The sequence below is a fragment of the Mustela nigripes genome, chromosome 9 (genome assembly GCF_022355385.1).
Source record: "Mustela nigripes isolate SB6536 chromosome 9, MUSNIG.SB6536, whole genome shotgun sequence".
Taxonomy (NCBI): Eukaryota; Metazoa; Chordata; class Mammalia; order Carnivora; family Mustelidae; genus Mustela; species Mustela nigripes.
Genome location: NC_081565.1, coordinates 36,138,128 through 36,165,360, shown reverse-complemented (window position 1 = coordinate 36,165,360; position 27,233 = coordinate 36,138,128). Strand labels below are relative to the sequence as shown.

Genomic DNA, 27,233 nt, shown 5'->3' with positions numbered 1-27,233 from the left:
TATGAAACTTGGAAACTCCAGACAAGCATTACAGAGAAGAAACTCAAAGCTTTTTGGTATAAGTTTATCCATTAAATCTTTTCATTTCCTCCTCTCCAAAGGCTTCTGTATTTTCATGGAGTATTCTTGTTTTTAATGAATAGATACATAGACAAGAGAATATATTTGTGGGGTTCAAAGAAGAATGATGGGAGGATGGAAAAAGAATCAGAAGATTTAGCTTATAACCTATTTAGGTCAGAAAAGGACAAATACACAAATGTAGCAACTTGGCTCTTATTTATGAGATGATCCTCAGGTGCAGTGTGATATCCTAGAAAGAGGAAAGTACTCACATGACAGAGGAGTAAGCAAATAGTTAAAAATAGCATAAAGTTGGTTCAAGAAGTCTTTCCAGAGAGATGAGTTTAGAGATGATATTTAAGGAGCTAATTGAAATGTGTTGATTGGGGCGCCTGGGTGGCTCAGTGGGTTAAGCCGCTGCCTTCGGCTCAGGTCATGATCTCAGGGTCCTGGGATTGAGTCCTGCATCGGGCTCTCTGCTCAGCAGGGAGCCTGCTTCCTCCTCTCTCTGCCTCTCTGCCTACTTGTGATCTCTCTCTGTCAAATAAATAAATAAAAAATCTCTAAAAAAAAAAAAAGAAATGTGTTGATTGAAAGCAAAGATTATTCATACTATGATATGTAGTAAGTATGGGGAGAGGATTAAAAAGATGCCAAATTATATGCCGACCATATTGACTTGGAGAGAATAGAATGATACCAAAGCTGTACTTGCTACTGTGCTGAAGAAAATGAGTCCCTCTTTTGTACATCTTCTTCAAAGAGTAAAGATATACAGGGCTGGCCCTATTTGGCAGATTCACTCCTCTGGGAGTCCCTTCCTTCCTTCCTTCCTTTCTTCCTTCCTGTCTTTCTGTCAGTGGGGGAACCTTTCTCACTTTAGGTCCTAGCGTCCTTCTCGTCATCTATTACCCTTTCTCGTTTTTAATTTGTTAGAGGATTGAAAGCTTTGTCCCACTTAAAATCTTGGTGGCTTATGACTGATTACTGTGAGCAATGAAAGCAGAAGAGCAAGTGTTACATCACTAGTTATTTCCACTTATTTATATAGAACCACAAGCCCTCAGGAAAATAGGATCGCTTGACCAACTGGCCTCTATCTTGCAGATTCTCCCACCTCATCAATTTCTTCTGTTTTTCCCTTTCTCATTTCTAAAACCCCAGAGCTCATATTCTTTCTTTGCCATCTGTCTTCCACCATTTACCACTTCTATTTGAGTCTTCTCTTCTGGCTCTTGCATTAAAGTATCCTAATCGTATTGGTGTTCCCTGGGTAGCTGATTCTTGGTTACCTTGAACCTAGGACCCCCTCCTTGCCCTTTTGTTATTATTTTTTAAAGGAACCTCATACATAAATTTTATTTTTTATATCAAAAGATATAGTGTATGCTATGAAAAACAGTGCTTTTTTTCCTCTACCCTATCCTTTAGCCATTCAGTTTCTGCCTTGAGGCAATCAGTATTGCCATTTATTATGGATTTCTCTAGAAAGAGTTTATGCATTCGTAAACATGTAATATACTTAAAGTCGCCCTCACAAATGTAGTATGTTTTGCACAATGTTAACATATCTTACTTTTTTTCACTTAATATGTTGAATATATACTTAATATGTTGAATATATACTACACTTAATAGGTTGAATATACATTATATAGGGTACCAGTTCCTATTAATGGACATTTAAAAAATTGAGATGAAATTAATTTACATAAAATTAATTTTATTAATTAAAAATTATTTATTTTTTCAATATTTTATTTATTTGAGAGAAATTGAGAGCATGAGCAAGAGGAGGAGCAGAGGGAGAGGGAGAAGCTGACTCCTTACTGTGCAGGGGGTGCAATGAGGGGCTCCATTGCAGGACCCCACGATCATGACTAAGATGAAGGCAGACTCTTAATTGACTGAGCCACCTAGGTACCCTCGAAGTACATTTATTTTAGAGTTAATTTTAGCACTTATCTTCCTGAGGTGGCTGAAGAAGAAGCGGATGGTTAAGAATGGCATGTAGTGGGGCGCCTGGGTGGCTCAGTGGGCTGAGCCTCTGCCTTCAGCTCGGGTCATGACCTTGGGTCCTGGGATCGAGTCCCACATCAGGCTTTCTGCTCGGCGGGAGGCCTGCTTCCTCCTCTCTCTCTCTCTCTCTGCCTGCCTCTCTGCCTACTTATGATCTCATTCTCTGTCAAATAAATAAATAAATCTTAAAAAAAAAAAAAAAAGAATGGCATGTAGTTTGTTCAGGAAAGCTTTCCAGAAGACGTGAGTTTAGAGATGGCTTTTGAAGAAGCTAATTAGAATGTATTGAATTAACGAAAAGATACTCATAGTAGGATAAAAGAAAAGTATGAAGGGAAAATTTAAAAGATAGCCCCCTCCACTCTCAGTCCTGGCCAATAACTGGCTAGAACATCCTCCCTGGGTAGTGGGAGTAGATGATCAGTCAATTGATAGTTTTGCAACTTTTATTCCAGGGTTAGGACTCTCAGAGTCAGGAAAATACACTGGTTATAGACTCCACAGAGTGTAGAGGGACTCTTATTTTAGTAATAGGGCAGTGCAGTGAGTCTGGGACTTCTGTCAGTAAGAGTGGGTGATGAGTTTTACTCTGTACATGTGGTATCTGTATAAGCAGTTGATACTGATGATGATTATAGGTTTTGGCAAACTAACAAGGAAAAGAGAGAAATTATAATAGTATGGTTTGCCTGATAAAAATAATATTAATTGTAGTCTTCTGACTCATTTATTTCTATCCTGTCTTTTTCCAGAGAGAATTTGAGGTGGCTAATTGTAGTTAGTACATCAACTTATTATCATTTATTTTCAATTACTATGGCACACAATTATGTATGTTAAAAATGTCAGATTAATGTATTCAAGTTTGAGGTGCTCCTGCCTGGATCAGTTGGTGCAAAATGCTACTGTTGGTCTTGTGATTGTGAGTGTGAGCCCCATGTGGGGTGTAGAGATTACTTAAAAAATAAAATGTTAAAAAAAAGTTTTATTTGATTATAGCACGTAACTGCCTAACCTAGGCACAGTATTTGTTGTATATATACGACAGTTTGTTATTCCCATAAAAACATGGTCATCTTTGGTTTGTTATTATTGGTTTCTTTGGTTCAGAGTGGGAAGAAATGAATTTGATTGGTAAAACATGATTAACAGAAGTACTGTTGAGATTAACAATTGTTAGAATTATTTGTTGTACAAATAATTATTGGACACCACTTCCTCATATCAAGAACTATGCTAGGAACTAGAGATATAGAGATGAAAGTCTTTGACCTTAGTGAGCTCAGGTCCAGAGAGGAAAAGAAATTTACTGCCTTGTGATTCGGTGAGTAGTAGAGGAAGAAAACTTAATCCAATTTTTAGATAGTAAAGAAAGGCCTCCCAGAGAAAGTGATTATTTGTTTATTTATTTATTTATTTATTTAGGTTTTATTTATTTGTTTGACAGAGAGACATCACAAGTAGGCAGAGAGGCAGGCAGAGAGAGGGAGAGGAGGAAGCAGGCTCCCGGCTGAGCAGAGAGCCTGATGCGGGGCTCGATCCCAGGACCCTGAGATCATGACCTGAGCCGAAGGCAGCGGCTTAACCCACTGAGCCACCCAGGCGCCCGAGAAAGTGATATTTAAATTGAAAGAATTTAAAAGTCAACAAAACCCCATAGATTACATTACAGTTCACTCTTTGCCTTGTATGTTCTGTGGGTTTTGGCAAATGTATTCACCCTAGTAATATGATACAGAATAGTTTCCCTTCCTTAAAATTTTCCTGTGCCCTATCTATTCATCCTTCCTTCCTCTGAAACCTCTGGCATAAATTGAGTTTTGAAAGATAAGAGTCAGTCAGGTAAAGGAAAAAAGAGTTTATGGTACTAGGACATTAATATGAAAAAGCATGATCTATAGCCATGTTGAAAATTCTGGATGACGTGAGGGCAGGGAATAAGTGTGGGGCAGGGTCAGAGATAAGGCATATAGTCTTCATATCATGCTGGGTTTGAAAGCCATAACAAGCTATTTATATTTTATCTTGAAGACAGTGAGGCACTTTTTGAAGACTTAAGAGAAATGAAATCATCAGATGGTAGTAATTGTAATGATATACCCAGTTTGTTTGAGGCACAAACAAACAAACAAAAATCTATTGTAGGGCACCTGGGTGGCTCAGTGGGTTAAGCCGCTGCCTTCGGCTTGGGTCATGATCTCAGGGTCCTGGGTTCGAGCTCCGCATTGGGCTCTCTGCTCAGCAGCGAGCCTGCTTCCTCCTCTCTCTCTGCCTGCCTCTCTGCCTGTTTGTGATCCTCTCTGTCAAATAAATAAATAAAATCTTAAAAAAAAAATCTATCGTAGAATGTAACACAGAGAGACAACTTTATAAAACAAACATTTAATGAATTCATATAAGATAGGAAAAAAAAAACCCTTTCTTAGGCACCCTAGAAAGCTTTCCACATGCCCTTCCCAATCCCAATCTTCTCCCTAAAAGTAATTACCAACCTTTATGACAGTGACTTCCTTGCTTTATGTTTTATCACTCAGGTGTGCATCATTAAACATTAGAATTTATTTTTACCTGTTTTATCTTTTTGATGTAGCTTATAATTTTTTTTAATCTGTGGATTCCTTCTCCATGTCTTAATTTTTTCCTTGCAATTATTTATTGAGGCAGTGAAGCCATTTAATTGCATGTCTTTGTTTGACTTATAGTTTCCCATATTGTGAATTTTGCTGTGTATATTCCCATAGCATAGTTTACTTTTCTGTCCTTCATTTTTTTTTTGTAAATTGGTAGTTGTACCAGAAGATTGATGAAATTCAAATTTGATCTATTCCATTTGAAATGTATAATTTAAAAACTCTTCTCCTATTGGTAGATATTTGGATTTTTCCCAAATTTTTGCTCCTAAAACAGTGTTATGGTGAACAACTTTGTATAAATGTTTTTTGTAAACATGCAAATGAATTTCCCTTTCCCTATTATATATTATTTTATGTACCTTTCCTTCATAATACTTAATATATATGATTATTTGATTCATATTTTTCTTCTCTAGGCCATAAATTTTATAAGTAAGGAAAATGCTTATTTGTGTATTTCTAGTACTTTTGCTCAATAATATTAGTTGAATTAGTGCATTTCTATTAAGTGGAATTACTGAGTTAAGGAATACACACTTAAAAAAAAAATATTTATTTATTTATTTGACAGAGCGAGAGAGAGAGAGAGCAAGTGAGTGAGCTCACAAGTAGGCAAAGAGGCAGGCAAAGAGAGAGGGAAGCAGGCTTTCTGCTGAGCAGAAAGCCCAATGTGGGGCTCGATCCTAGGACCCTGAGACCATGACCCAAGCTGAAGGCAGAGGCTTAACCTACTGAGCCACCCAGGAGCCCCAGGAATACACACATTTTTAGTTTTGTTAGATGTTGTCCAATTATACTCTAGAAAGATTGTAACTGTATTTATACTGCTGATAGTCATTTTCTCACCTCCAACCACGTTGCCTCTTTCCCCTCTATCTCTTGATCCTTTCCTTCTACAAACATTTATAAAAAGTTCATTTATTTTTAGTAATCTCTACAGCCACCATGGGGCTCAAACTCATGACCCAAGATCAAGAGTTGGGTGCTCTTCTGACTGAGCCAGCAAGCACCTTACAAACATTTTTTGGTACAGTCTCGATTCTGTTCTAGGTGCTTGGGATATATGAGGAAGCAAAACACATCAAGCTCCTGGGTGGGGGGAAACAGTAAATGTAATGAATATTATATTCATTATTATATATATAGGAATTTAGGAAATTATATAGGAATTTAGAGAGTGGACCAATTATATAGGAAATTACATTTCCTATAGGAAATTATATAGGAATTTAGAGAGTGGACCAATAAAAGAGTAGATGGTGAAAGGAAATTGAGAATGGTAGAATTGAAATTGGGTTGTAATTATAAATAAGGTAGTTAGTGCTTAAGCCACAGTGAGAAGATGACTTTTGTGTAAAACTTAGAGGTGAGGGAATTAGTGATGTGGCTCTCTGGGGAAAGTGTGAGGCACAGAGGAAATAGCTGGTTCAGAAGCTAGTTGAGGGGTGCCTGGGTAACTCAGTAGGGTGAGCATCCAACCCTTGATCTCCGCTCAGATGTTGATCTCACGGTTGTGAGTTCAAGCCCTGGACTGGGCTCCATGCTGGGGGTGGAACCCACTTAAAAAAGGGGGGGGGTGGTTGAATGACTGAAAAGGAGTAGGAAGAGGTCTGCTGGATGTTGGTCTATTCTGTTCCTTCATCTATGTAATGGTTGCATGAGTGTGTTCACAGTATTCATTGAACAATGCACTTAGATGATTTGTATACTTCTCTGCATCTTATATTTCAGTAGAGCTTCTGTATTAAAAATAAGGAGTAGATCTTGAACATTTCAGAATTGCTCAGTAGTACTTACCCAATTGTTCATGTGTATCCATTGTTCCTTTGACTTGTTAATGTGATGATTTCATTAATCAGTTTCTATTGATAAATCATCTCTTCTCCTATAATATACCCTATTTGATTATGGTAAATTATTCTTTTACTATAATGTTAGGCTAAATTTGCTTGTATTCTAATACATATATATTCACAAAGAAGATTGGTCAATAGTTTTTTTTTTTCTTAAGTTAGGTTTGAAGTACTTTACTTAATTATAGATTTTTTAAAAACTATTTTCAATTGGAGGAAAAGTTTTGTGGTACTTACCTGTTTTGAAAGGGAGAACAGAATAACTACTAATGGTTGACATTTTTTTGTCCTTTGTGAGCTACCTTGTAATTTACAGTTTAGCAATTGATAAGAGAGTCCTGTCATTGCCTAGACAGATGGCTGTTCACTTGAAATCAAATATCCTGTCATTTCATTGTCTTGGAAAAATTGACCAACACTGGACTATTGATTGGTGATATAACTGTTGCCTAAGGGTGTTTTGTTTGGTAATTATCAGCCTTCTTTCTTTTTTTTTTTTTTTTAAGATTTTATTTATTTATTTGACAGAGACAGATCACAAGTAGGCAGTGAGGCAGACAGAGAGAGAGGAGGAAGCAGGCTCCCCGCAGAGCAGAGAGCCCGATGCGGGACTCAGTCCCAGGACCCCGAGATCATGACCTGAGCCGAAGGCAGCGGCTCAACCCACTGAGCCACCCAGGCGCCGCCATCAGCCTTATTTCTTAATGTGACTATGTCTGATTTCTTATATTTTCCACTAGAAACAAGATGAAATAGGCAGAACAAGAAGCATATGAATATGTGCTGTAGCCTTATCAGCAGGGATAAATGAAGAAGCTTTGCCTTCTAGGAAAGAGGATTCTTTTTTTCTTTTTTTTAAAGATTTTATTTATTTATTTATTTGATAGACAGGGATCACAAGCAGGCAGGGAAGCAAGCAGAGAGAGAGGAGGAAGCAGGGTTCCTGCTGAGCAGAGAGCCCGACGTGGGGCTTGATCCCAGGATCCCAGGATCTATCACAACCTGAGCCGAAGACAGAGGCTTTAACCCACTGAGCCACCCCGGCACCCCGAAAGAGGATTCATTTTTAATTGGGTCTGGACCTGCTAGAATTTTTTCACTTACGTGTATGCTTACAATGAATTGGTCTTTGAGCTAATAGGATAGTACATCTGGCTGCCTCTTTTCCATCAGTCCAGGAACACTATGCTTTTGACTGAGAGACTGGCTTTTTTCATATAGGAAAGTTGGCAACTGTATTTTTCAAATTGTAATTTAAAATCATTGACATGAGAGTCCCCAGCTTCTTAATGAAAAGGCACATTCCAACAACAACAACAAATATAGATTCTGAAGCCATTTCAGGGGTTTTGAATGAGACTCTCTGGGAGTAGGGTCTAGGTATCTGCATTTTATAACATGAATCTCAGTTTGGTTTCTTTTTTTAAGTTGTTGTTTCTATCTTTATTTATTTTTTTAGAGAGGGAGAGAGTGCGTGAGTGGGGAGGAGAGGGAGAGAGAAATCCCAATCGGATTCCAGGTTCCGCATGGACTCTGAGGCAGGGCTTAATTCACGACCCTGAGATACATGACCTGGGCCAAAATCAAGAGTCTGAATACTCAACTGACTGAGCCACCCAGCGCTCTGTTTTGTTTTGTTCTTTTAAAGACTTTATTTTCAAGGTGGTGCTTGAACCTATAACCCCAAGATCAAGGGTCACATACTCCACCGACGGTCAGCCAGGCTTACCGTTAAGTTAAAGGCATACTGTTAAGTAATTTTTTTAAAAAAGATTTTATTTATTCGACAGTGAGAGATCACAAGTAGGCAGAGTGGCAGGCAGAGAGAGAGAGGAGGAAGCAGGCTCCCCGCCAAGGAGAGAGCCCGACGCGAGGCTCCATCCCAGGACTCTGGGATCATGACCTGAGCCGAAGGCAAAGGCTTTAACCCTCTGAGCCACCCAGAGGGTTAAGTAATTTTTTAAAAGAAGATTTTATTTATTTATTATTTGACAGATAGAGACACAGCAAGAGAGGGAACACAAGCAGGAGGAGTGGGAGAGGGAGAAGCAGGCCTCCTGCTGAGCAGGGATCCCACTGTAGGGCTCGATACCAGGACCCTGAGATCATGGCCTTAGCCAAAGGCAGATGCTTAACAACTGAGCCACCCAGGCGCTCCTGTTAAGTAATTTTTATTAAAATTTAAAGATCCTGCTTGGATTAAGAGGAACCTTTTTTTTTTTTTTTTTTAAAGATTTTATTTATTTGTTTGAGAGTATGCATGAGATGGTGGGGGTCAGAGGGAGAAGCAGACTCTGCTGAGCGGGGAGCCCAATTTGGGTTCAATCCTGGGACTCTGGGATTATGACCTGAGCTGAAGGCAAACTCATAACCAATGGAGCCATCTAGGTGCCCAAGAGGAACCTACTTTTATTCACTTGTTATCTCCTTCAGTATAGGTTTTCTGTGCCAACCATTAAGAGAAATATAGAGGAAGTATAAAACTTCTGTCTTACCCTCAAGGAACTTACAACCTAGGTTAGGGATGGATGGATTGGACAAAGGCAAGTGATAAGTTCTAATGTAGGTTTTAAAAAATTTTTATTAAAAAAAATTCTTTTTAACTTCTCATTTTTCTTTTTTAAATTTTATTTATTTTTCTTTTTAATTTTCATCTTTTTTAAAAAATTTTTTAAATAACTTTTTTTCTGTTCTGTCCCATTGCTTTATGTATCTGTTTTTGTGCCAATACCATGCCGTCTTGGAGATCATGGCTTGATAATATAGGCTGAAATCAGGCAGCATGATGCCCCCAGCTTTTTCTTTTTTACCTTGGCGATTCAGGGTCTTCTGGTTCCATACAAATTTCAGGATTGTTTGTTCCAGTTCTTTGAAAAATGACTTTGGTATTTTGAATAGGGATGGTATTGAAAGTATAGGTTGTTCAACATCATTAACCTTCAGGGAAATTCAAATCAATACCACATTGAGATACCACCTTACACCAGTTAGAATGGCCAAAATTAACAAGGCAGGAAACGAATGGTGGAGAGGATGTGGAGAAAGGGGAGCGCTCTTACACTGTAGGTGGTAATGCAAGTTGGTACAGCCACTTGGAAAACAGTATGGAGTTTCCTCACAAAGTTAAGAATAGAGCTACCCTATAACCTAGCAACTGCACTACTAAGTATTTACCCCAAAGATACAGATGTGGTGAAAAGAAGGGGCACATGCACCCCAGTGTTTATAGCAGCATTGTCTACAATAGCCACACTGGAGGGAGCTGAGATGCCCTTCAACAGACAAAGGGATAAGGAAGATGTTCATATATACAATGGAATATTGTATAGATCAGCCATCAGAAAGGATGAATACCTACCATTTGCATCGACATAGATGGAACTGGAGAGGATTATGCTAAGTGAAATAAGTCAAGCAGAGAAAGACAATGATCATATTTCATTTTTATTTTCATATATCATATTTCACTCATATGTGGAACATAAGGAATAGTGTGGAGGACATTAGGAGAAGGAAGGGAAAACTGAAGGAGGGGAAGTCAGAGGGGGAGACGAACCATGAGAGATTATGGACTCGGGGAAACAAACTGAGGGTTTCAGAGGTTGGGCATGGGGGGATAAGTTAGCCTGGTGATGGGTATTAAGGAGAGCATGTATTGCAATGAACACTGAGTGTTATATGCAAATAATGAACACTGAGTGTTATATACAAATAATGGATAATGGAACACTACATCAAAAACTGATGATGTATGGTGACTAACAGAATAAAAAAAATAAAGGTTTTTTTTTTTTTTTTTTAATCAACTATATTGAGGGGTGCCTGGGTGGCTCAGTTAAGCATCTGCCTTCAACTTAGGTCATGATCGCAGGGTACTGGGATTGAGCCCCACAGCGGGCTCCCTGCTCAGCAGGAAGTCTGCTTCTCTCTGTCTCTGCCCCTCCCCTCTACTTGTGCATGCACTCTTTTCCTCATTCACTCTCATAAATAAATAAAATCTTTAAAAAAATTTTTAAATCAACCTTATTTAGATATATATACAAAAAACACCCACCTGAACTGTATGGTTTGGTTCGTTTTGGTAGATGCATATACCAGTGAAACTACCACCACTGTCAAGATGCAGAGCATTTCTGTTACCTCTAAATGTTTTCTCATGCCCTTTGTACTTCATCCTCTCCCTACTCCTGGCTTGAGACAACCACTGTTAGGTTTTTGGTCACTGTGGATTAAATTAGTCTTTCTAGAGTTTTATATAAATGTGACCACATACTATTTATTCTTTTGTATCTGGCTTCTGTTACTCAGCCATTTTATTGGGTTTACCAGTAAATCATTTCTTTTTATTACTGAGTAGTTTTCTATTATGGATATACCACATTTTGTTTATCAACTCATAGGTTGATAGGCACTTGGGTTTTTCCTAGTTATTATGAATAATATGAACATCAGCTTGATGATATGTTTTCATTTCTCTTGATTAAATATCTGGAGGTGGAATGGCTGGATCATATGGGTAGATGTGTGTTTAACTTTTTAAGGAAATGGGCAAATGGCTTTTGTTTTGATAAGAGACATTGTACTAGAGTTATTGAGCATTGTATAAGGAAAGATGTTTAAAAGGAACTTAAGAATGGGTGCCAATCAAATAAGGGAGAATAGGGAACATTTACTGAGTATCATTCATCTAGCACATGGAGTTAAATGCTACATACATGATTTTCAATATTTAGCAAATTTGAGAGGTAAGTGGTATTACTCTTCATTTTTTACAGATGATGAATACAAGGACAGAGAAGTTAACCTGCCTAAGGTCACACAGCTAGTAATGATGGCTTTGGACCTAGGATTATCTGGTTCCAAAACTCAAAACTATTTCCATTACACCAACAAGCAGTGGAAAAGAAGGATGTTCCAGCTTCAGAAGTTGAGGGGCAAAAAGGGGAAATCAGGCTCATTCCTCTATCTTCCAAGTGTGGCAGATACAGGAACTGTGACCTGTTTGCCAATAATGACTTTGTTTTGGGTGAGTGGTTGACAGTGTGTTTTGATATTATTTGGTATCAGATTATAGAGGATTCGAAAGCTGGAAAGATAAATATACTCTTTTATGCATAGTGAGAGGTTATAAGTTATTAAAAGGGCAATGAATGATGTGATTAGAAGCTGGATTTAGGAAAATTAGTTGCCATCTGCTGAGTAGATTGAATGGGACAGAGATTAGAAGGTCATAAATTCAGCCAAAATCTGTAACAATTCAGGCATGAGGTAACGAGTTCCTTGATAAGGACTGTGAAACCTAGGAGGAAGGGACAGTAGGAAGGAGACTTGAGTGGAATTAACTATTAAATTTGTTGACAGATTGGAAATGGGAGATAATCTATAGAGGAATTTTGGAATGGTCTTGTAGTTTCTGTTTGAAGTGTTGGGAGTTCAGTGATTTTGGGCTTAAGGTGAATTTGGTAAAGTTAATCTGCACAGAGCTCATAACATTGAAAATACAATGTCATTGCCAGTGGAGGCTCTAGTTTTCTAGACTGCCTGACTCTTAGCATCAGGTGCCACTGAGCAACGGGGTAATTGGTTATTCACTTGTTAAATATGTGAACTGAAGAGGTTTGAGGCTCTAGGGAGGTGGGAAACACTAGCATGCTCATTATAATTGTCAATTTGACACACATTTGATATGTGTGAATGCCCAATTTGAGAATGTTGCTGGTTTTGTAAGAAGCTCTTAATGTACTCAGTTTTTTCTGTAACACATTTGGTGATTGTTCCTTGCTTGCTTCTTTTTGGCATCTGTGATAAGCAGTGTCTACCATCTTGCTCACATTCAGCGTTTTACTGTATGAATTACAGAATCTCTTGATGTCTCCTTATTCCATTGTATGTGCTTTCATTTGCTTCTTAACAGTCTATACTCCAGCTTTCATTCATTAAAATTTCTATTGAAGTTTTTATTAACCTTTTAATTTCTAAATCCAGTAGGCCTTTTTCAGTTTTATTTTGACTACCCTGCAGCACTTAACACTTGTTAAGCGCTTGTCACTGCCTCCTTGAAACCTTGCTTTTTTTCTGATTCAGAGACCACACCACCATGGTTTTTCTGTCTTTGGTTTCTTCACAGCCTCCTTCATGGACTCCTCCTTTTTTTTTTTTTTTTAAGTCAGATTTATTATGGTATAACTTACATTCATCAAAATTCTACCTTTTATTGTACAGTTATATGAGTTTTGACAAATACATACAATTTTGTAACCATAACCATAGTTAAGATATAGAGCAGTTCCATCAACCCTAAAATTTTTCTTTTTTGTCAACCTCCTCCATTTCTGGCCTGAAAACCCTAATTTGTTTTCTGCCCCTATGGTATTGCATTTTTCAGAAAGTCATATACGTGGAATCATATTCAATGTAGCTTTTCGAGTCTGGCTTGTAACACTAATCATACTGCATTCGAGATTTATCTGTGTGTGTCAGTTCATTCCTTTTTATTCCTGAATGGACCTCTGCTATATGGATAAACCATGGTTTGTTTATTTATTCAGCAGATGGGCATTTATGTTTACAGTTATTAGTGAATATGAATTAACCAACTGTGAACATGCATGTATAGGATTTTACGTGAACATTTTGTTTTTCTTGGATAAATACATATGAGAGGGATTGTTGGGTTTTATGATTATATATAAAACTTAATAAGAAATACCCAGTCTATTTTCCAAAGTGGCCTGCCACTTTGCATTCATGCAAAAAGGAGAGAGAGAGTGGGGGTGGGGGCAGAGGTAGAAGGAGAGAGAGCATCCCAAGCAGACTCCCTGGTGAGGGTGGAGGCTGTTGCAGGGCTCAATCTCCGGATCCTGAGAACATGACCGAGCTTAAATCAGGAGTTGGCTGCTTAGCCCACTGAGCCAACCAGGGACCCCTGCCTCATTGTTTTTTCTTACTTACATTGTAATATTTATCCATTAATTCAAAAATATTTGTTGAGTTGCTGTTTTGTGCCAAGCACTGTTTAGGCACTAAGGATATAGAAAGGAACAAAGCAGAAAAATCTGTCTTCATGGCAGCTTGTATTCTGAAAACTTAAAAGACTTTACATATCTTTCCTCAGCTCCACAACCATATATCCAGCTGTCTTCTCAGACATATTCATTTAAAATACTTCATAGATACCTGAAAGCCAGTAATCTAACACTTCTACTTAATGAATGATGTCATATCCACCCAGTAGCTCAAGCTGAAAACCTAAGCAATATTATTTAGGCTTTATTCTCCTCACCTCCTGCATTTAATTACTTACTAAAGCCCTTGATTTTGACTCATGAATCTTATCTCTCCACTCCCTCTGCAACTTTCCTGGTTAGGGCAATCATTAGGTGAGTGTAGTAGCTTCCTTACCAGCCTCCCTGACACCAGCCTCCAGTCCATCTACCCTACAAACGTTCGGCCACACTGTTCCACCATTCCTTTCTAAAGTGACAAATCTGATTCTTCTCTCCCATGCTTAATACTATATGGTTTCACTCATATGTGGAATTTAAGAAACAAAACAAAGGAAAAATAAAGGGATAAACTAAAAAATAAACTAAAATAAAAAAGATTTTATTTGAGAGAGAGTGAGAGAGCACAAGTTGGGGGCAGGGACAGAGGGAGAGGAAGAGCCAGATTCCCCGCTGAGCGGGGAACCCCATGCAGCACTGGATCCCAGGACCCTGGGATCATGACCTGAGTCCAAGGCAGCTGCTTAACTTACTGAACCTCCCAGGCCCCCCCACCCCAAAGGCAGACTTTTAACCGACTGAGCCACCCAGGTGCTCCTAAAAAACAGTCTCTTAACCATAGAGAACAAACAGATGGTTACCAGAGAGGAGGTGGATGGGGGTTGGGTGAAATAGGTCAAGGAGATTAAGAGTAAACTTAACATGATGAGCAGTAAGTAATGTACAGAATTGTTGAGTCATTATATTTTACACCTGAACTGTGACTGACTAGTAGTCCCTGATCTCCAGGATTGGGAGTTAGCTCAGGTAATGAAATCAGCTTCTGTTGGCATCATTCAACGTTTCCAGAATTTTGAGTCTTAATCGCAAATTTTCAAGGGAACCGCACCCTTAGAACTCTGAGGACTTTTTTTTTTTTTAATTTCTTTCTCTGAGGACTTTCTAACCCAAACATAGACAATCCCTTAGCAGATACTAAGGTTATCAATGTGTGGATCTTCCTGCTACCTATTTATTAGGAACCCATAAGGCAAGCAAAAACTTGGCAACATGACACAGCAACAAGAAATGCCAATTGTTTGCCCCATTCCAGGGGCCTGTACTAGTTTCTTTACATTCATTTTTCTCTTACAATCCTTTGGTAACAATGAGACTCATAATATTCTTATATTACAGTTGAAGAAATATCTGTAATAACCTTTTAAAGAGTAGTGGCAGAGCTAGAAGAACTTAGCTTTGGCTTGCGTTCTCATATTCTTAATTATGAAGCTAAATTACGCCTTGTTTCTTGGGATAAAGATCTATTTTTAGTGTGTGTGTGTGTGACATTAGTTGCCTCAAATTCAGTTTTGAATACGGAATAGGATTTAAATGTAATTAACATTGAGTTTTTTATTTTGAAAAATGAGTAGAAAATGTTCAGTTTTCTCTCATCATTCAAAGCCTCTGTATTTTAATGGATTTTATTAAATTTTGCAGGCATTTGAAGAAATGATTCTGAGCAGAAGGCCACAGTGTTGTATTACTTGGAAGATTAGATGTTAATGCCATTCTTTGGCCTTTTAGTTTTCAATAGAGAGCATCAAAATTAGACATCATCACTCCTAGACAAGGAAATCACTCTCTTTTCCACTGTATCAGGTTGAGAGTCTCATGGAAATACTATGGTAGGCTCAGGTTTGGTGAACGAAGAGATAGGAAGGATTTCTTAGAGGTTGAATTTTTGTCATTTTGAGTAAGGAAAGGTATATTAGCTCCTAAATGTTCTGAGTTCTAGGCCAGAAGGAGTTTTAAAAGAGCATAAAAGCATGGGCACCTGGATGGCTCAGTCAGAGGAGTGTGTGACTCTTGATTCTCAGGGTCATGATTCTGGGCTCCTCCTCAGGTGTCGGACTTACCCAAATAAATAAAGCTTTTTTTAAAAAAAATTGTAATTTTATTTTATTTTATTTTTCAGTGTTCCAGTATTCATTGTTTATGCACCACACTCAGTGCTCCATGCAATATGTGTCCTCCTTAATACCCACCACCAGGCTCACCATCCCCTCCACCCTCCTCCCCTCCAAAACCTTGTTTGTTTCTCAGAGTCCACAGTCTCTCATGGTTCATCTCCCCTTCCAGTTTCCCCCAATTCACTTTTCCTATCCTTCTCCTAATGTCCTCCATGTTATTCCTTATGCTCCACAAGTAAGTGAAACCATATGATAATTGACTCTCTCTGCTTGACTTAGTTCCCTCAGCATAATCTCCAGTCCTGTCCATGTTGATAAAGAGTTGGGTATTCATCCTTTCTGATGGAGGCATAGCTGAGATGCCCTTCAACAGACAAATGGTTAAGTAAATAAAACTTTTTTTTAAAAGTGTAGAAGCAGTTTTTTGTTATTCTCTATATAGTGAATTAGAGCAATGGTATTTTCTAGATTTGTCTCATCCCTGATAGAAGGCAGAAGGTTCTCTATATGTTATGTAAAATTAATGGAATACAAGTAGGGCAGGTTCAAGCAAGGTAAGGTGTATAATCATTGGTGGGATGGGGAAATGGTCTTTGAATTTTTCCTAAAATTGTCTCTGTCACTCTTCTTTTTTTGCTACCATTTGCGGTTTTCTTAGGTCACTGGACCTATTTGGGCTGGGGAGAGCAGCAGAGTACGTAAGATTGAATTCCTTATAATTTTCTTGATTTTACCCTTTAACACATTCCCTCTGAACTATGAAGCTGGATATTCATGCATACAAGCAAATATAATTTCACTCCCTTCTCCTCCCCTACTTAAATCTTAAAGACCATTACTTGCAGTGGAATGAATCCTTTCATGCTGGATTTTTTGAAGACTGTGTGCATGTGCGTGTGTATGTGTGCGTGTGCGAGAGAGATGTGTATGTGTGAGAGAGAGAGAAATTTCAAACCGAAGTCCAGTTATAATCTTGGCAGTATCTAGGTTTTTCCTTCCCAGAGATAAGTACTATCATCAGCACTAGTGTGGGAAACTCTCCTTTGTTCTCTTGGCTAAGGAGTGCAGTGACTAGAAGAAAGTTCCTTCTGAAAGTGTATTTTTTGTGAGCAAGAAACTGAGAACATGGTTTGACTTTCCTTCAAGCAGCCCAGTTAGGCTGGAGGCCATCTTCATTCTAGAGCTTTGAGAGTAGATAGTCAGTTCTTTCCAGCAAAATACACAGCCTTAGGCTGTCACTACTGGCTATATTACCCATCTTACAGGGGGTTTGGTTGAGTCCCAGTGCTTAGGTATCCAGCATGTGCTAAGAGGGGACATGTGCTAAGAGGGGAATTTCTTATGACTTTGTACTTTCTGTGATTCCTTAGTGTTTCCACCGGGAACTGCTCTAAGACAGCCTAAGAAAGCTGAGATAATTTAAGATTTTCAAAGAAAAAAGTAACTAAGCCATGAAAAAAAAAATGGTTTGAATTGTCTTTCCTTTTTTCTCAGGCTGATAAAGTTCTCCCTGTATTCTGTATTTAAACACAGGATTTCAATCCAGGACCAGAAATCCTCATTGTTCAGTATTTCATTCAGTATTGTTTGAGTGCCTGCTCTGTACCTGGGGGCCCATTTTTGCCCCAGATTAGATTACTTTCCCCAGGTTTATTTTCTGTCATTCCTTTCCATGTCCTTTTATGTACCTGCTAAATGAGCTACAAAGTGTTTCTCAAAAATATATATGGCCTTTCTCACTGTTGGGCTTTTTATTCATGCCATTGTTTTTATCCAGATTCTAGAAGGTATTTTCCCCTTCCCCTCTGAATTTAACCTATTGAACACCTACCAGTCTTTCAAAGTTGTCTCCTCCATAAAGCTTTGTCTGCTCACCCTAATAGGAAGTGACCTTACCTTCAACTCATATAACATTTGGTGTGTACTGTTCTCATGATAGTTACTTTCTTGTTTTTGTATCCATATTTTCTCTCTCCTTTTAGACTGATTGTGCTCTGAATCTTCTATGTTGTTTGGCCTTGTACTTAAAGGCATTCAGTTAATACTTGAATTAGTTAATTTTCCCAGCCTTTTAGTTTTTCAAGGGCTTTTCAATTTTTGCCCTCAACCTAGCCCACAAGTCCTTCTTAGGCTGAGTAACCAAACCTGCAGTCAGGTTCTTTTTCTCAGTAAAGCCAGCTGCAGTGGTATTGTGGAGTAGAGTAGAACCAGTAAGAGATTGTCACTGCCACACTGAAAGCACAATTCTTTCATTCAAACCTTCTTCTTTTTTAAAAAAGATTTTATTTATTTATTTATTTATTTAGTTAGTTAGTTATTTGACAGAGATCACAAGTAGGCAGAGAGGCAGGCAGAGAGAGAGGAGGAAGCAGGCTCCCTGCTGAGCAGAGAGCCCGATGTGGGGCTTGATCCCGGGGTGCTGGGATCACGACCTGAGCCGAAGGCAGAGGCCTTAACCTACTGAGCCACTCAGGTGCCCCTCAAAAGTTTTTCTTAATTTCCCTTTTTAGTCTGTAATCAGCCTTGGTGGTTCCAGGAGGTTTTCTTTCTAGGGAGATCAGGGATGATTTCAGGGGAGAAAAATCTGGTCTTTGCCCTTATCTGCCTTTTTTCTCTTTCTCTTCTTTGTCTCACCTCACTTCTTTGTATTTCCTTTTTCCTGTACCCTCCTACTTTTCTTTCTTTCTTTCTTTCTTTCTTTCTTTCTTTTTTTTAAGATTTTATTTATTTGGGGCACCTGGGTGGCTCAGGGGGTTAAGCCACTGCCTTTGGCTCAGGTCATGATCTCAGGGTCCTGGGATCGAGCCCCGCATTGGGCTCTCTGCTCAGCTGGGAGCCTGCTTCCCTCTCTCTCTCTCTGCCTGTCTCTCCGTCTACTTGTGATTTCTCTCTGTCAAATAAATAAGTAAAATCTTAAAAAAAAAAAAAGAAAAAGATTTTATTTATTTATTTGTCAGAGAGAGAAAGAGCACAAGCAGGCAGAAGCAGAGAGAGAAGCAGTCTCCCTGCCAAGCAAGAAGCCCCATGCGGGACTTGATCCCAGGACTTGGGGATCAGGACTGGAGCCAAAGGCAGCTGCTGAACTGACTGAGCCACCCAGACATCCCTTCTCCTACTTTTCATATTCTCTTTTACTCCTAACCTATTCTTTCCATGAACACTTTCTTTCTTTCTTTTTTTTTTTTTTTAAATATTTGCCCTCTATTTTTTAGTATAGAAATGTCAGCTTTTAGGAAAGTTTGGGAGTATTCTTCCCCTTAGCCTAGCAAAATAAATAAGCAGAGGATTAATTAGGAGTAATAGGTCAGACACAGTGAAAAACCAAGAGTCTGTCCAACATAGTTTCTGGCTCTGGATCGTGGGCTCCTAACTCTGGCTGAGCTACTCTCTCCTGGCCACATAATGAGTGGGATTATCCATCGCTGCTCCCTCTTTGGTTCTCTGGGTTATATGTTGATACTTTTGTGGTGTTTAAGTAGACTTTTGGTTTTGTCTCCCTTGTTGCCTCTGCTGTCTCATCTGTATGCATGAAAAATCCATCTTACTTCTTCCACTGACTCTTTCTGTGGGTTCAGAAAGAATTAAGTCTGAAAGACATTGGTTTTTGTCTGTTGATCCTTTCTTTCTAGTGTTCAGAATGACAAATGCATCAAGATAGAAACCAATGCCCCTGAAGTCTTATTTTTTAATCCTAATATGTGTTGAGAGTGCTTTCTGAGCAGAATGCTTTGCATCCCCTAATTTTTGGCTAGTACCCTTCCTGACCACTTGAAGGTTAGCCTCTTCCTTTTTTTTTTAATATATATATATATATATATATATATATTTAAGATTTTTTTAAAAATTTATTTCAGAGAGAGAGAGAGAGAGCCCAAGCAAGGGGAGGAGCAAGGGAGAAGATGACTCCCTGCTGGGCAGAGAGCCTGATGCAGGGCTTGATCCCTGGGATCATGACCTGAGCCAAAGGCAGACTCTAACTGAGCCACCCAGGAACCCCTAGCCTCTTTCTCATACTGATTTTTTTTTTTCTTCTGAGGTTCTGGTTACTCTCCTTGTTTTATGTTCACATGTTGCCTTAAACTCAAAAGGGAAAAGTTCATGAGATCTTCTACCTGTACTCCTTCTGTATCCATGGTGTTGTCTAGAATCTGGTGTTCAAATACTCTTCGTTGTTTGTAAAGCCCACATGTTTGTGCCCTCTTGTCTCTTTTAGTGGAATTATTATCTACCAGGTAGTCTGATGTGCAAGCCAAGGTCCTGTCGTTGTTACCTTCCATTTGTCCCCACGTTTTATCATTTGTCTGGATTTCTTTTTCTAGTTCATCAGTTCTTTTACATTTCAATGACATAGATGCAGGTTCTTATCTCCTGCTTGAGTGATTGTGAAGGCCCAATCTTATAGTCTTCAGAAAGCTCTTACTACCTACATATCTATCAAGAATTTTTTTTTAATTGCTAATATGAGTAGTTCATCATCTGCTAAAAGTATCTCCATTTTGGGATAATGAATGTTCCTTTTCCTCACTGTGCCAAATAGGAAATTGGGCAAGACAGGACATCTGGGACCTTCTTAATTATACACATACGGAGTTGGTGTCAGAAATGGCTTCTCTATAAAATAAACCATGAAGCACTATTAGGTTGAGCTCCCTTTCCAAGTACTGTGTTAAATATTTTTATTTGTGTTTGTAGCAGGATTTGTAACTGTAGTCATTTTAGTTAACATCAAGAATAAAACTATCCAGTCAGGTGTTGCCCTGAAGAACAGAAATAATTCTATGAAATTATAGTCACTGTTATTAGACAAACTTGGCTGGATTGTCAGCAAGATCCCATTGATAGTGCTTATGTTTTCCTTTTCTTCTTTAGCCCCAGATTTTGGGTGGAAATGCTGAGCCCCAGGGTGGAGGTACTTGGTAGTAATTGTTAGAAAAACCTGTTGTTGCAGCCAGACAGTAAGACTGTTACTGTTTTGGGGGACCTGGCTGGCTCAGGCAGTGGAATTTGTGACTCTTGATCTTGGGATCATGAGTTCCAACCCACAGTGGGTTTAGAGCTTACTTAAAAATACAAAAAAAAAAAAAAAAAAGTTTGGCATAGTATGTAAAAGACTGCTACTGTTCTTAGTTGTATCTAGAACTTTTGGTTTCTTAGAGCCTTGGGTTTGCCCTTCCTGATTATTTCACCACCTTCTGATGTTGGACCTGCTTACTGGGTTCAGCTATGTATTTTTTAAGTCTAAAAACAGCAGGTGAACTCTAAATGAAAATTTCTCTTCTGCCCGTTTTGATAATAATAGAGGAATAGAATCTATGGCATTTGAAAGTTGATTTTCACTAGAGTTATGATAGCTAAAGAATCAGAATTCCATAGAGTTCTTCATTGGGAAAATACAATTTGGAACTTATCTGAGAATCAACACTAAAATGAAAGCAAGAATCTTGTCTTATTTAATAAGGAAAGAAACTTACAAGTTTTAACTGAAACAGTTCTGCACATGGGTTTGCGGTCACTTGGCTCATGTGCAGCTCAGCTTGCTCTTGTTTTTAAGGTCTAGGCTTGTGGCTACTTAAGTGAGAAGCAGAAAAAATTCTAAAAAGCTAATAAAGCTGGGATGCTTTGATTGACTGTGCTTATTCGGCAGCTTTCGAAGATCCTGATAGTGCTGTTGATGACCGAGATAGTGACTATCGCAGCGAGACCAGCAATAGCATCCCACCTCCTTACCATACGACTTCCCAGCCCAACGCTTCTGTGCATCAGTTCCCTGTGCCAGTGCGATTGCCACAACAGCTGCTACTTCAGGGCAATTCCCGGGATTCCTACAATGACTCTATGCAAAGTTACGATCTTGATTATCCAGAGCGGCGAGCCCTGAGGTGGGTATTGGAAACAAAGCACTTCTCTCCCTGGAATATAGTTTCCAAGATTCAACTGACAGTATTTGGATGTGTTAACCTGAGGTGGTAGTGGAAGTATAACAGAATGACAGACTAAGCCACAGCCATTTTGTATAGATTCTCAGTCTTCCTTTTTGTCTTCTGTATATTCACATTTAGACATTTCTGTCATTACTATTTCTCTTTATGATCAGTGATTCCCAACTGGTGAGAACAGCCTAACTTGGGGTGGATGACTGAAAAAAATAAACTCATGCCTCTGCCCAGGCTAGTGATTCTGATACACTCTTCACCACAATTAAAGAAAGAAAATCACAGATGTTAAATGTTTGGATAATCCTTCCTACCTAAATGTTTCCCTGGGAACTTCAGATGATCTCTTAATAGCAGATTCAGTACTTATGCTGGAACTTTAAAAAAAATGTAAATATATAAAACATTGACATGGTTAAAAAAAAGTTAAGGTACAATACACATGCAGTGAGGAATCTCCCACTCGTACCTGTCCTCCTCTATTCTGTCCCCTTACTATCTCCTAGCTCTCACACCACCCTTGTTTGTTTCTTATGTACCCTTCCATACACTACTCTCACATAATTTAGGAGTATAAAACCAAACATATGCATATATGCTCCCCCTTCTTCCCCCACTTTAAAAAATAATTCAGACAAAATTTGGGAAAATACTACATTAACACCTGTATTCATGTTGCCTAGACTCATCAATTGTGTTAACATTCGGGCATATTTACTTTTATTTCATTCTCTGTTAGATTGTGTCATTATTCTATTTCCCCAACTTTTTACCCACTAATTTAGCATCCATTGATGATCCTTGCTTGAATCAATTATTGGTTGGAGGTTAATATTTTAAAAACCATTCCAGTTTAGCTCATACTTTTGGTTGCTAAAATTCACCATACCATAACATTATTTTTTTTCCCTCATTTTACCAAACTGGTGAATATTTATCCTGACCCTCAGATGATTGCCTACCTGCTAGACAACATCCTATCTCAGTTTACTATCACCTCTGAAAAATTTTCAGTGAATTTTTTCATGTATCAACCATCACATAGAATTTTTACTCTTTATAATCTGATTCTAAAAAAGAAACATGCCAGGAATCCTATTGTAGTTGGTCTTTACTTCTTGCTGGTTTATTAGCTGAATATTTGTATTTTTTACTTATTTGATTTTAGTTGTTTATATTGTTCTACTTTAAGGGGAAAAAAAAACATTGCTAAAAACCCACTACTTTTGACCCTCTTTTCCCCTCTGTATTTGTAAGCCTTAGATGTGTAGGCCAGCAGTAATAGTGGCACATCAACCTAAATGACAACATACTCTTCCAAAGCACTGCATTTTACCCAATTGTTACCATATTGTTATTTTTGTTTATTTCCTATTAATAATACATAGAGGAATATTAGTGATACACTTTAGAGTGCCAAATTTTTGCTAAAATTTTTTAATTGATCTCATATAAATTTGATTTTACTCTCCATCAGTATATGAAATGAGGTTTAGGAGTGAATATTTTTTCATGCAGAGAAAAACATTACGATTATTTATTTATTGATTTATTTGAAAGAGAGCATGTGAGCAAGACAGAGCATGAGGTTGGGAGGAGCAGATGGAGATGGAGAAGCAGACTCCCCACTGAGTGGGGAGCCTGAAACAGGGCTCAGTCCCAAGGTCCTGGGATCATAACCCGAGCTGAAGGCAGATGCTTAACCTACAGACCCACGGAGGCAACCCCCAAATTACATGATTTTTAAGTAACTTTAATACTGAGGAAACATGTTCATTTGTTTCTATCTTAGAAAATAAAAGGATCATAAAAAGCTCATAGTAGCAAGTAGCTATGGTTATTACTATAGCTTTTCTTTTTTTGATGTGGAAAAACTGACTAAATTGCTTTAATACTGAGTTGAGAACATACAAATTTATTTATCATGTATTTTCAGTCTGAATGGTTTTTATCATATTGACTTTTTATTTTAGTTTTCTCATTGAATATGCACTAAATTTTATACTTTGTTTCTTCCTTTTCCCTGTTTCTTCTCTTTTTCTTTGCCTTATTCTTCCTCCGATTTTATTCCTTTACATCAGACAAGGTTTGCAGGCCAAAAATGACAAAATTAGGATTATTTCAGCTTTCTCTGATGTTGACTATGAAGAGCAAGAAAGTATATATGAGGAAATAGAGGGGAAAATACCACAAGAGTTTCTGGAAAGCAGTAACATAAACTTAAAGGAAGCAGAAGTAAAAGAAATTAGAACTCTTTCAAAAACTGATAAATGTTATAGCCAACAAGAACAACTGAAGTACAAGAATTGGAAAAAGATACCATTTCCAGGTCAAGAAACTGAATATTCTACTGCCTTTAATTCTGACCTTAAGTTTGAAACATCCGTGTTCGCCAGATATCCTCAGAAATATGATACAATAGATAGGAGAAAGAAAAACAAGCCCTTACACCATCATTTTGGAGACAGTGAAAGAAGACAGTATGGTGATAGATTAGGAGCTAACACTGACTTCCAAAGTACATATCCTAACACTGAAAACTGTAACATTTGCCACATTGAAAAGAAGAAACAAAATTACCCAATTTTGCATCCTTACAAAAATGGTTTTGTGGTTAAGAGTGGCATATGGACCACTAAGTTGCAAAATCATGATTATGATCTTTCTGGTTGTTTTAAGAATTGTGGGAAGTCATCTGGCTTAAACCAGCATGCCACTAATTTCACTCCATTAGATATTCTTGAAGATTCTACTAGCAGTACTTCTGATGAACTTCTGAGTTCTCCTCTTACGGATAAACAGGGAGGTTTGCTGTCACCAACAAGTCATCCATCCAATATCCATCATATTAGAGACTTACCTGAAGAATATAATGTAACAAGTCCAGTATTCTCATTACCCAAGGTAAATTGTGATGCAAATACACTTGGAGATCTGTCTGGGTGCCCCCTGGAAGAGATGACCCCTTCCTCTCTTGAGGAACCCAAGAAGGACTATGTTGATACAATGGGCGAGCTTCAGTGTTTGGTAGAAACAGTGTCAGAATATTTAGCAGAGAAGGAAGAAGAGATTAATACATTTGGTTCCTTTTCAGAAACTAAAAAATCAGTTAAGCACAACAGTACTGTTGATAATGGAGAACATAAAATGCCTGGGGATCAAATACCACCTTCAACCATTGTCAAGAATGACAAGGACAAGGCTGTCTCTTTCCCTGAGCTGAATGGAGTCAAATGTGCTGTTGGTTCTTTGTTCAGTTCACTCACAGAAAAAGTGGGTTCAGGCACAAAGCATCTAACAACCTCTGTGGAAAAGCTGGTTTCTTTAGTTCCAGAGAAAACAGAAACTCTTAATCAAATAGAGATGGTTAATTCGGGATCTAAACCCAGAGCCAAGTCAGTATTGGGGAAGGATCTTTCCATGCAATTTCCATTATCCTCTCAAGCAGTTGATAATAAGGATTTTGGCAGAAATGACAAAACTTCTGAAAATGAGCACACAGCTAGTAAAACTGGAAATTTAAGCTTTCAGGATGTAACAGAGACTATTGGAAGGGACTCCACTCCACAGAGTCAGAGTTCAGTTATAAAGTCTGTTTTTAGCATGCTAAATCCATTAAAGATCTTCTCAGAAAAGGATGAAGCCAAAAAAGATGATGATCAGAAGAAGCCAACAAGAAAGGAAAACTTTGTTGGGTGTGGATCAGAGTCAAATCAAAGGGAAGACACTCCTGGCAATAACAGTAGTATCATCACTTTAGATAAGAATGAAGGAAAAACTGCAAGCTCAACCCAAATGCCCTCAAGTGAGGATTTCTTGTTGTCTTCCCAAGTGGCCAATGAGCCTTCAAACTTAGGCAGTTCTGCAAATAAAAAAGATGATATTGAAAGTCTTTTGGAAAGAAAACCCTGTATAGATTTGTCTCTGTTACCAAATCAATCAAAAATATGTGCTAAAGACACTCCAGGACAACCTTGTATAACTGGCAGTAGAATCGCAAATAAAGAGCCTACTTCAAAGCCATTAGAGGGGGACAAAGTTACTAGTGATGATGATTTTCTCGAGCCTCTCAGAAAATCATTTAGCCAGTTTTTTCTCACTTCACCTGAGACCTGTTCAAAGGAAACTTCATCAGAATCTATGAAAATTCACCAGTTGGAGGAAGGTGGATGGGAGAAGGACCCTAAGAAAGATGGACATTCTTTTTCCTTTACTGGAAAACTACACATTCCATTTTTCAGTGTTCTTAGTCATTCTGAAAAGCAGCAGGATTTAAGAGAGAAAGGAAGCATTTTTCCTTTGTTTAAATTTCCTTTCACTGACAACCATATCACTGTCAGTGACCAGAGTTTTCCTGACTCAGCAGTAACCATTGATGAAGAGATCCAAAGAAACTGCCATGAAAATGCCAAACTTAGTTTAATAAAATCTAGTTCAGTTCCAAATATTCATAGTAATTCAGGGAATTTTGATGATACAGAAACGTTTAATAAAAATGACCAAATAAATTGGCCTGAAGATGACACACTTAATAAAATAAAGTCTAATTCAGTTCCAATTATTAATAATGATTTTGGGGAATATGGGAATATAGAGAGATTAAATTCAAGTGACCATGCAGCAGTAGATAACTGTCAGATAGCTACCTCAGCCGTCCTTGGAGTTGTGTCCAAAGAATATATTCCTTCAGATTCTTTAGAATTAAGTAAGACTCTTACACAAATGACATCTTTAACAGTATCAGACTGTACATTAGCATCTACTTCTGTCATTTCAAAATCCACTGTGGTTAATGAAATTAATGAAGACAGACTTGTAGATAAAGCTTCCAAGAAAAGAACCCAAGGAGGCCTCCTTTCTGGTCTGTTTAACAGGTTTTCTTCTCTTGAAAATTTGTCTAGTCAACAAGAATTAAGTTTGAAGAGTGATGATTCTCATCATAAGAATAGTACCCCAGGCTTACTCTCTGGAATATTTAACCTGATATCCAATAACAGTGTGACTGATTGTAAACCAGATGAAGCAAAGTCCATGTCCTTAGGCAATATAAAAAGTTTGAATGGAAATAAACATATATCCTTGGATGAGATCCCTGTTACTTCATGTGTGACTTTTGAAAATCAGAAGAACCATGTTGAAAAAGAAGAAATATGTGGATTCGTAAAAAGCTCTTTATCCTTACCTAAGGAAAACATACCATTATCTGATGCTTGGGTTGATAACCACCATTGCCCTTCTTCATGGAAGAACCAGCAAAAAGAAAACAATTGCCCTTCTTCTGAGAACAGGGTATTTCACTGTCCTCCAAGCACTGAACAGGGCCTCTTAGAGAAATCCTTGCCTGAGAGGCTGACACCACACTATGTTCTTAAGGAGAAAATACATGAAAATTCAAATAAGTTAAATCTACCTATATTAAATACTAACATTCTTAATATATCAAACCACTATCAGACTTTTGAAGAGATTAATAATCCTTTCTGTTATGAATGGGACTCTGATATAAAAGATTTCTCCAAAAATTCCAGAAAACTTCAGCCACTTTATTATATGTTGA

The 27,233-nt window shown here is 38.1% G+C and overlaps 1 protein-coding gene across 6 annotated transcripts in view; it reads left to right on the top strand.

Moving 5' to 3' along the window:
* UNC13B (unc-13 homolog B) overlaps positions 1–27,233 on the top strand; it is a 250,768-nt gene that overhangs the window by 126,138 nt on the left and 97,397 nt on the right. For 4 of the 6 annotated variants that reach the window (XM_059411408.1, XM_059411410.1, XM_059411407.1 and 1 more), the window contains 2 exons: positions 16,402–16,437; positions 21,388–21,622. In XM_059411408.1, the coding sequence (XP_059267391.1) occupies positions 16,402–16,437; positions 21,388–21,622 (271 nt within the window). The remainder of the gene's footprint in view (positions 1–16,401; positions 16,438–21,387; positions 21,623–27,233) is intronic. The other 2 variants (XM_059411409.1, XM_059411411.1) reach the window with 1 other exon arrangement.